General features: G+C 30.6%; 1 protein-coding gene across 17 annotated transcripts in view; it reads right to left on the bottom strand.

Moving 5' to 3' along the window:
* Nucleotides 1-2,774: 2,774 nt before the first annotated feature.
* The window catches only part of LOC145256229 (ryanodine receptor-like), a 936,895-nt gene continuing 927,700 nt past the window's right edge, over nt 2,775-11,969 (bottom strand). For all 17 annotated transcript variants that reach the window (XM_080114858.1, XM_080114861.1, XM_080114859.1 and 14 more), the window contains 3 exons: nt 11,795-11,895; nt 6,863-6,914; nt 2,775-3,667 (listed from right to left, as the gene is read on the bottom strand). In XM_080114858.1, coding sequence (XP_079970984.1) covers nt 3,569-3,667; nt 6,863-6,914; nt 11,795-11,895 — 252 coding nt within the window. In that variant the 3' untranslated portion in view covers nt 2,775-3,568. The remainder of the gene's footprint in view (nt 3,668-6,862; nt 6,915-11,794; nt 11,896-11,969) is intronic.

The raw sequence follows: 11,969 nt of genomic DNA, 5'->3' as shown, positions 1-11,969 counted from the left end.
AGGATATATAACTCTATATTATGTTTGCCCATGTGTCGGCAAATTGATCTGTCAAGTTTCTGGATTTATTTTTATTTTTGTTTCGAAAAGGCGGTTACTGGAATCAAACTTTCTATTGCTTATTTGTACATGCTCTGGTGTTATAAAATTAACATTCATTGAGCTTAAACTTTGAAAGTCTGACTATTATTAATAATAATAATAATATATATATATATATATATATATATATCTCGAATAGAATACTCAGTTAGTTTATAAGGTCAGATCAAGAAAATTCCCCAAAGCGATGAATCAGATTTAAAACCAAAGTTTTATCATGAACCAGGCTCCGGGTGTTCACAAAACCATTGGCACCACCTGATCTAAAAGTCTGTTATATATATATATATATATATATATATATATATATATATATATATATATATATATATATATATATATATATATATACACACACATATATAGATGGAGATAGGAGGGAGATGCATAGAATTTTATTATTCATTTAAAAATATAAACCTTCTTGCAGTCTTGTACCTAGACATGATTTTAATTAAAGCAGCCATATTGGAAATAATGAAAATAAAAACAAAGACAAGGATTATTAATTCGTGAGAATTTTTGTTCTTTTTTTTTTTTTTGGACAGATATCCTCATCTTTGTTCGTGAATTTGTTATAATAAATATTTTTAATTAATAAATTATTTTATCATTAAATAGTGATTTGATATGTTTTTTTTTTTGTTTTTTTTTTCAATTTTGCAAGAAATATTAAATGAGAAGTGAATGAAAAATATTTTTATATAGAATAAGTATTGATTGCAATAATTTCTTTTTTCTTCTGATAATATATGGAAAATGTTTAAATGGCAGGAAAAAAAAAATAAAGAAAAGGGAGATGGGCCAGAAAAATAGTTGTTTGTAGTAATGGCGTCTCTTTAAAAGAATATATGGGATCGTCTTGAGGATATTAATTCAACTAAACTTGTCAACATGCCAGACGTTCAAATATTGAACCATGCAGGAATGAACTCTGCTGAACATGAAAAAACTCTCTCTACACACACACACACGTGCAAACACACACACGTATATATATATATATATATATATATATATATATATATATGGCACTTTTTGACATAACATTACCCGGTATATACACTAAATACAATTTGGTGCTTTTTTGAATAACGAAAATCAAAAAACTGACTTTCAACTAAAACCAATGGTATCTACTTAATTGTCATGTCGAAATTAGTAACATATTACTACATTACATGAAACATTTATTTTCACGATACATTACAGCAGTTATCTCCCCTACTACCATAAGAACTATTCTGATTATTATTCAAGTAAAACAATTTAAGCAATTTTCTTTGCAAGCAGTTTTCATTAATAATCAATTTTCTGCTTTATCATTGTTCTGTAATGTTTGTATATGTTACTAATTTTTACATGACAATTAAGTAGACACCATTTGTTTTTAGGTGGAATTCAATTTTTTCGATTTTCGACTTTCATTATTCTTGACCACTTAACATTCTCATTTTATGAAATAATTATTTGTTGCGGTGATTAAAAACCGGTAACTAACTTTTATGGAAAAAAATATAGTAGTTTTTATTATTATTATTTTTTTTTTGATTTAAGAAATTCTATTTTCAACCTTTTTCATAAATTTCTAAATTTTAAATCCCATCAAGCACAAAAAAGGGTTAACCCCTAAGTGACCTTTGCAAGTGATGCCCTTGATCGTTCATGAAAATTAACAAGATGGCGGCTCAGAAGTCATCAATTGAAAATAATTGAATTTCTTAAAAATTACAAAATATAATAATATAACACAAATTAATTTGCAAATGTTATCAAAAAAGGTGGAGAAGACAGGAAATCTGGAGAGACATTGTCACTCAGACTCACCACAGGTTGTTCTTGAGAAATCTTTGATGATAGCCTGTGGGAAAACTCCTATAGTGGCGCAGGTTAACTCAATATTCCATAAAAAAAAAATTAAAAAAAAAGAATCTTTCACTCATTGATACAAGCACCAAAATTGACACAAATGACGTTCAGAACATACATTTTAAGAAAAGAACGTTAACCAGCACAAAATTCAAGATGGCTGCCAGTTTTCAAGATGGCTGCAGAAGCAAACCTGACAAATTTCAATTTTGGTGCTTGCATTACCAAGTGAAAGATTGTTTCAGCAATCTGCCCCATTACTAGTGAGTGAATAATAATAAAAAAAAAAATACAAAAAAAACAAAAAAAAACAAAAAAACAAGCTATTGGATTATTTTCTGAAAAACTTGGTTACCGCTTTTTAATCACCATAACAAATATATATTCCCTAAAATAAGAATTTTTGTTTAGCATATTTACCTGGTAGTGTTATGTGAAAAAGCACCGTATATATATATATATATATATATATATATATATAATGCACACAAAAAAAAGATCAACTCTCATTTTTTTCTTTTTTTTTTTTGTTCTTCTTTATTTTTTATTTTTTGTTTCATAAGAATGGAAGGGATAACGCTGGACCTGAGAAGTGACAGAGCATTCTTCGTCAATTTTCCAATATTCAAAAATAAATAAATAAATAATAAATAAATAATAAAATAAATAAATATAAAAAGAAAATCACCAATGTTAGATTTTTTTATAAAAAATCTATTTTTTTAGAGATTTTCTTTCTTTTTTTTTCTTTTAAACTTGTATTCATAGTAACCCCATTACTTTTCCAAATAACTCAATTTAGATTTTCTTTTTTGTTTTTTAATAAAGCTTTTTTTTTTTGTTTTGTTATAGATCCAAAAATACTTATAAAAAATTCTATCATAAAAAATCGTCTTGGTGGGCTCTTTCTTGGGGATTTTTTTTCTTTCAACTTTATAAAATGTGCATAAGACTTTTTTTTTTTTAAATAAATTATTATTATTTTTTTTTTTCGTCTGGTTACTATTATACTTTTATCACAAAAGGGTGAAGTAAAAAACCATTTAATAGAAATCCTGTAGTTAAATTTTGGTACCAGGAGGGCGGGAGCTAAACAGTGTTTTTTTTTTTTTTTTTTTTAGTGTTTTCACCAAACAATAATCTCAATATTAAGTATAATAATTAAAAAAAAAAAAAAATTCAACAAACTTAATTTCAAAAGATGTGCATGTGTGTATTAACTTCCGGTTTTGTTTCTAGGGAAGTACTATGTTCACAGACATACACTGCCAGGATTTAGACCTATACACAAACGCACACTTGCAAACAGGCACACGCACAGAGCAACAGTATATAAGTCTGGTCTATTATCAAGATTGGATAAGATATGATATCTTAAGTTGATCTAAGTATAGATTTCTTTTCCATAGGTGTTTTTTTTTTTTCTTTTTAAATTTCATTATACAATATTTTTTTTTAAATTTGTTATTTAAGAACCAGATTGGACTTGTAAATCTGTTGTCGATCTTTACGTTAAGAGCACTGTGTGACTGGCAGCGTGAGGTAGAAGGCTACCAAAAGCTTCGTTAACAGTTCAGAGGTTAAAGTTGACCTTCTCTCAGCTCGAAGCTTCGTCTGCGTATTGTTTTCTGAAGCAGTCACCAACAGGGAAGAAATCCCAGCATCGCTGTTGGTACATTTCCCAAACATAGGTTTCCTGAAAGAATAATAATTAAAAAAGAAGAAAAGAAAAAACAATATGAAATTGAAGTTTGACCATTATTGCAAGGGTCGTTTCAAAAAGTAAAGCCTTCTATCTTTCAAACTCAAAATTTTGACGAGCTACAAAGACGGGAGTGGTACCATCAAAATGAGCGACCTTTTGTTCTCCAGAATTTATTTTTCTATATAGTCGCCACCATTCTCAATGCACTTTTGCCAGGAATTCAATAACGCATCTCTACTTCTGACATAGAGGTTACTTTTCTAGACACCGTCAATATCTGAAACAAAGAAATGAAACTTTCAGGTCACGCATGTGTGGGTGCCTAGCGACACCAATCCGCAGATTCAGGTCAAATGGGTTCCACTGGTTTATTCAAGAAAAACCTGGCTTTTAAAGAGTTTAGGTAGCTCTCAGAAAGACCATTTCAAATAAATTCAGACAGTTTTCTGATTGGTCTAAAATATAATTATTTATTTTTTATTCGGGATAGTGCATGTGCAGACGATATTCATACAAAGGTATATATTATTTAATTGGAATTCATTATTGAGATGAGTATTATTTATTAATTTATTTATTGCGGACTATTATCCTCATCTTTTTTTTTCTTTTTTTAGTTGTGGTTTCATGACGTTTCGGCCAACTATTCCTCTGGCCTTCGTCAGGTGGTAACCGCGACAGGGTAGGAACTCCGAATCTCCTAACTGCATCCTCAGCAATTACTGCCTTCCATAGTTGTTGTCGTCTCACCACGTTTTGGCCAAGTAAGCCTCTGGCCGGCTTTGGGTAGGATTGAAAAAAATCCAAAATGTAGTGAGATAACAACAACTATGGAAGGCAGTAATTGCTGAGGATGTAGTTAGGAGATTCGGAGTTCCTATCCCGTTGCAATTACCACCCGACAAAAGCCAGAAGAATAGTTGGCCGAAACAGCATACAAACGTGTTTATACATTTTGATTTTGGACATTGATGTGTAAGCATCGACCACTACAAATGCATAAGTTTAGTCATCATAACAATGTAATTTACAATCCTCTCTGATCCATTCAGGCGGAATAAAAAATAGGAGGCATTACTTTTGGAACGTCCCTCATATTATTTCTTTATTATTATTGGTTCATCACTCATCAGGATGAAGTACCACTTGAATGTCATGAAACATTCCGCAAAATAATCCACAAAAAATTTAAAAAAAAAAAAAAAAGAAGGTTGTCTTGATCAGAATTATCATAAAATTTTAACCATATTTCTTTTATGGTGTGATGGATCAAAGAATGAAAACTTATTATTGAGGGAGCGGGTAGTCACTCCTAGTTCCATGCTGAAATTAGTAAGCAAAGAGAAAACAGCTAAGCAGATGAAATATAAAAAATCAGAGAATTTGAACAAAACTGAATTTTGAAAAACATATATTAATAATTAGAGTAAAGTGCATACGTTAACACAAGAATATCCCATAATAGTCATTTAGCTGAATGACACTATTGCTTTATGAACCCCAACTCCTTCAAAATATGATCCTTTTTAGCGATTTTGTTATTTGCATGTTTTTCATACATTTCAAATTCTTCTTATATTGGTAGAGATTATGTCGACAAGTCTGATTTACAAAAGGTGTCCATTAGGTACATGTTATGACAGCCTGTCGGTGGGCAGAAATGAACTCAGTGCATCCAGCAACATACCAGAAGCAGGTTCTGATGATTATATAAGAAATTATCACGTATTGTGGATTGGAATAGAGATCCATATGTACTTACATTGCAGGGATCTAAGCGAATCTCTTCAAAACTGTCCATTTGTTGATTAATTTTTAATCAAATAGGAAAATTAAAATAAACTGTAATTTTTTTTTATTTTTTTACAAGGAAATCACCACTTATCAAGGCCCAAAGACCACTCGAGGATAAGGGTTAAAGAGTGTACAGTGGTTAAAAGGACAATATAGTAACCGTTAGAAGTGTAAATTTGGTAAATTGGATTACTTAAGATGGAACGGCTTATCAAGAATTTATTTATATTGGACTTGAAGACGGGCATATTGTAGTCAGCTGGAAATCAGGGAAACGTTATTCATGGTCTCTCCCTTTACGAATGAATTACTTTCCCCAATAAAACCTTTAAAACCACCAGCAAGTCTCCTGGTGTTTCCATGCATGAGTTATTTGCCTGAGTTAAACAGCCATTGGATGATGCAGGAAACAGCCACATGGGAAAAAGCGATGATAAACAATCGAGATCAAACCATATACATAGGTGATAAAAATAAACTTTTATTTAATTGGATTGTTTCTTGAACATTTAGATGTTTTTATTGTGAAAATGCAGTATAACAATGTTATTTTCAACTTATATGCTGGCTAGCATTATGAATTAAAATCTTGAACTGCATGAAAAAGTCCAACACTTTAATTAGTTAAACATTTATATGACGGCCAGATAATTTTATAAAAGTTAGATTGTTTACATGTGTTTATTTTTCTTTGATCATATATATTTACCTTCGATTGAGTTTATTCTTGGACAGTCTGTTGAACACATGGTTTTATCAACTGACATCAAAATTGGTCAAAATATTTATTGTGGTCTAATTTAAAACTGATTAAGGTTTAGGATATCTATGTCTAAAGTCAAGATCATGGAAAAGGTGAAAAACGACACTTTTACCAATAATTTCAGTTCTGTTTTGTTACTCAGAGAAACTCACTACTTGGTCCATAGTGCATCCAGTGAAGTCCCACATCTTATATGCTATTCACGCCTGAAATTTTGAGTGTAGTACCCATTACTCTTTCATAACAATAACCATAATTTTACCCATTGCTCTTTCATAACAATAACCACCATATAAAGTTTTAGCTTGATCAGGCAAATAGATTTTGGATTATTAAAGTTTCCATCGCATAATTGTGGGGATACTTCATATAATATAGAGAAGTAAAGCTCAGATGAGACTTTGACCCATCCTTATGTTGTCTCAAAACTGACTTATGTTCGTGTTAAAAATTAGTCTAATTTAGGATGTTATGTTTTTGGTTGAATACAACTAAGAGAAGAGATACACTATTTGTTATTTTTTGTTTGGGAGAAGTGTCTGCAGTTTAGCAGCCTCTATGATGGAGCTGTCACCAGTGACAGGCTTTTATGTGATACAATGAAAAAAAAGAAAATGTTAAATTCTCACCTGGCCAGTATATTCTGTATCTGGTTTGTTAATAAGATGCATCAAGAAGAACCTATATGAAAAATAAAAGATACAATTTTAGATCTCAAAGAACAATCTTTCCTTGGTAATATATGATCTCTATATCAATGGAGGAAAACATGAAAGATAACTCATCTAAACGTCACTCCCTTAACCCGAAAAAAAACAAAAAACATGTGAAATGTGAACAAACATCTTACTATCCAACTCTCCACTCAGGCTGCCCCTATAATTCTGGTACCTATCACTTTACGCTTCATTATACCTTATTAAATATGAAAAAATAATTCACTATTGTTTGAATGTGAATAAATGATATTCTAATATATTTTTGGTTTCATTCTTCAATTTTCAATTCTTTTATAATATTCTTCATTTCAACACAATCTATCCACCTTTTTTAAGCCTTATCCTCGAATGACTTTTGGCCCTGGTAGTGGTGAATTGTTAATAATATTTTTTTTAATCAATATAATATTAAAAGTCTGAGGACCTTGTATGTGTGTGCGTGTATATATATATATATATATGTATATATATATATTTATTTATTCCCCCACCCCCCCGCTTAGCCTGATTTTAATTTCTTTAAAATTTAATCTGAAATCACTTTTTCTAATTAAGCCGATGATGAAGGTTCTCATACTGGTTTTCTCTCCTTTTATTGCTTGGTCCCATTTGACTGGAGACCAACTTCTCTTTGGGCTACTGCACTGTTCGGAAAAAAAAACAATTTTCATTATTTCAGCTGTTTTGAAGGCTTTCCAATCAGATTATATGCATCGTCACGCTGGACTTATTTTGGACTCCATTCTCTCTAAAGAAATATTTTCGCATTTTCGATCAACTTAAGAGGATTTTCATGCAAGCTGAAAATATAATGCGTGGTTTGTTTTTATATTTTCTTTTATATATCCAACATTTTTTCACTTTTTTTATTTGGCAATTTATAACTACAATAAATTGCGGTTTCACTTAATGCCTTAACTAGCAAATTCTAGCATTGCTACAAATATAATTTGCTGATTTCTTTATGTCCTCTGATGAGAAGAATAACAAGAATAGCATTCTTTGAAACTCCATGGAATAAGGACTATGTAAATTGTTTTTTGGAGTATTCAGTCAAACAATAAATTTTGATTGTAAAGTTCAACTTACAGTTTTAATTTTCTTTCTCATATATATATATATATATATATATACATGTATTGATACATGGAATTAGATAACTTATTTGAAGGTTATCTCTCTTTATAACGTGTAATCTATGGCAAGGAAGAAACTAAGGGAGATAACTTACTCAAGAGTTGACGCAAGAAGAAACTTGTGTAATTGAGCATAACACAGTAGCTTAACTTTCAAACATGCTCAATTAAGGTATGAGAAAAATAGTTTAACAGTTGTACGAATAATCTTATTAGAATTCAAAACAATATTTCACATTTCTATAAATAAATATATTTTCAAAATATCTAGATAAATGAAACAAACACTAAAAAAAAACATGTTTTTAAAATGGAACACAATGTGACACATTCATTGTTTGTTTGTATTATATTTCTGTAAATAAATATATTTTTTAAAATATCTAAAGAGTTTACCAAAGGAAAAGTTAAGGAGAGATGGCTTAATGATATTTACAAATGAAATGAGAGTGAAGGAATAGGATAAAATGGTAAAAAGTAATTAAAAATAGGTACAACAGGTAAGGGTAAATCAGAAGGGTACTATATATGTAGGTAATATTTAAAAACATGTGTGTCACTATGAAATCACTGGGATAATTGATGAAGAACCAATAATAAAAGAAGAAAGGAAAAATATGGAAGATAGAAGAGAAAGTGGAGAAAGAAGGGGAGGAGATAGAAACAGTAAATAGAGGATAGGGAAGTACATATATAAATAGATAAAAAAAAAAATTAATTAAAAACGATCTGAACGTGAAGGAAATGAGATTAGAAAAATTTTATAAAAACAAATTAAAAAAATAAAATAAAATGTTGTTGTTGTTGTTTTTGTTTTATGGCATATCAACTCTTTTCGGGTTATTTAATGCCGAATCCAAAGATTTTGAAGAAAATTTTTTTTAATAGAATATATTTATTGTTTTCAAGTCGGTTTCTATTTAACCCATAGTTTGGACCCTAACAGGTACTACCACTCCGGATCAGAGTGGACCTGGGAGCAATGGCAATTAAAGGGTGGCTCCACACTCCCCAAAGCCTGCAAGCTGGGGTTTCACCACTGGATATAGTTTAAGGTCACAGCCAGGACTGGAAAGTAGGGAAGAAAAAAAAGAGGTGGTGGGTGGGAAGGTGGTTGTTTTTTTTGGTTTTGTAGAACATAATTAAGTTTTACAAAAGAGACTAGAAAAACAAAAAGGAACATCAATGTAGGTGCATTTCATCTCAGGAAGCCAATAGACAGCTTGGTCTGGTAGCACCAGAAAATAAAATGAAATCATATGAGTTCCAATGAAATCTTTATCTTAACAGGATTGTAATTAGTGATGGGGCGATTCCAATATTTTTCCTGATTCCGATACAATTACCGATTCCGATTCTTTATAAATCTCTAAATATTTTACTATGAAGTTGTTATTTTGTCCCGATTACTGTAAAAGCACATCTTAAACGTGCATGTATTTTCTCAAACATAAAAACACACTTGTGAGGGTGTGATCTAAAGATTTTTGTTCCACTGGAAATTTAACTAAATAATTATTTATTATTACTACAAGCAATGGAAGACGTTTTATAAAAATAAAATAAACTAAAATAGATAATTAAAGGAATCGGTTTTGGCATCGGAAAATAGGAGCAAATTTTCCCGATTCCAATACCCCCAAAAAGCTCCTATTTTTCCGATTCCGATTAATCGTCCCAACACTAATTGTAATCCACAAATTCTTAGAATCCCACTAATTACCTTCCCATTCTTCCAAAATTCCTACTTGGATCCTTCTATTTTCATATCAATTTTCAGGATTATGCAGGTATTCTAAGGATTATGCTGGTATTCTAAGGATTATACTGGTATTCTAAGGATTATACTGGTATTCTAAGGATTATACTGGCATTCTAAGGATTATACTGGTCTTCTAAGGATTATGCTGGTCTTCTAAGGATTATACTGGTCTTCTAAGGATTATACTGGTCTTCTAAGGATTATACTGGTCTTCTAAGGATTATGCTGGTCTTCTAAGGATTATACTGGTCTTCTAAGGATTATACTGGTCTTCTAAGGATTATACTGGTCTTCTAAGGATTATGCTGGTCTTCTAAGGATTATGCTGGTCTTCTAAGGATTATACTGGCATTCTAAGGATTATGCTGGTATTCTAAGGATTTTCCCGGTATTCTAAGGATTTTCCCATACTATACAAATACTTTCTGGATCTACAAGGATTGTACTAGGACTTGATGCTCCACAAATTTTTACCTTATTTGATTTGTAAACAGTTACCATATTCTTCATTCTTTTTGGAACCTTAAATTAAAGACTTCACTGGAACTTATATCACTTTGGCCAGGCTCAATATTGCTTAACTTTGGTAACCTAACAAGAACCAGTGTATCAACGTGCTTATGCCGTATTGGTTAAGAATAGTGTTAGAGTAATGAAAATTTGTATTACTCACTTAAACTTTTGATCACTGAATATTCTTATACATTAAAGGAGAGTAATCATGTCATAAGTTAATTCCCTTTCATTTTTATTTCTTCTGCTATCACTAAATATACTAATGGAAATTCCAATCTGTATAATTTACTGCTAATAATAAAACTAATATTAAACTGATAACAAAGCGGTTAACCACAAAGTTTCTTTAGCTAATATTAAATAATAATAATAATAATAATAATAATAATAATAATAATAATATATATATATTAATAGGATAGCGTGTGTGTTATTTATTTTGTGTGTCATGCTAATATCTTTTTTCTTCCAAGTGAATGTTGTTTAATTGTTACTTGCCTGGCGTTGCCCGGGTGTTTGAAAGTGTGAGTTGAGAAAAAAAAAAATTGTAGTAGGCAGGCAGGCTTGAACCCATACCGCAAAGGAGGAAAAGAATGTGAAAAAAAAAGTGATGCCTTTGCTGTTGCGTCCATCGCCAAACCAGAAGTGATGTAGGTTTAAACTAAGGCTAGTCAATCGAAAAGAGAGGATGACTTTCGAAAATATCAGCGAAAAAGCGACCCCTCCCCCTGTCAAAAAATGCCCAGTTGAGAGTGAAGGAATCAATGTTTTTGCACAATTTTTCGATATTTGTCGTCTGGAGGGTCAATCTTCAAAATGATACTGATCTTGTGAAACTGCGTCACCTCTGTCAAAAGTTTTAGGCAGACATACATACATTCATACAATTAAACAGACAGGTGGATTCATATTACAGATGACCTTCCATTTCTTGTAATAAATAATTTTACCAAGACTTTTTCATAAGTTTTGGTTTCAATTTCGATTATAGCTGATCATATATATATATATACATATATATATATTTCTTTTGGTTTCGGTTTCGATTCAAGCTGATTCACCCAAGTCATACGGATATTTTTTTTTATTTTTGAAATCACAACTTTATAATATCTAAGAATCGATAGAAAATTGACTCTATAATAATATATACGAAATCTGCAAGAATTAAAATATTATATTTTAGCATATTTTATGACCGGGCTAAGTCCCTGCTAGCTTAGACAAATACTTTTGCAGTTTTAACAAAAGAGCAGCAATAATATCAGGGGGTGTCAGGGGGTTTCTATTTACACTGAACATCCACAGAATGCCAACATTAATGTACATATGAAAGAGTCCACTGTGGAATTTCCAGAGGTCCAGCTAGTAATAATAATAATAATAATAATAATAATAATAATAATGATAATAAAAACAATTACTCACATGTAATTAGCAAAATTATGTTCATTCATTACATGGGTGTCGAACCCATGCGGAACTTTGTCAAAGAATTCCTTGCCGATACCACAGATGAAGCATTTGGACTGTAAAAAAGCAAATAAAAAAATTAACATTTCAAATATTGTTTTTATTTCTTAAAAAATGGTTATGTTATAAA

This window comes from Euprymna scolopes, chromosome 32 (genome assembly GCF_053919585.1).
Source record: "Euprymna scolopes isolate OS-2025 chromosome 32, ASM5391958v1, whole genome shotgun sequence".
NCBI lineage: Eukaryota > Metazoa > Mollusca > Cephalopoda > Sepiida > Sepiolidae > Euprymna > Euprymna scolopes.
Note: the sequence above shows the minus strand (reverse complement) of the source record. Positions and strands in the feature narration are given on the sequence as shown.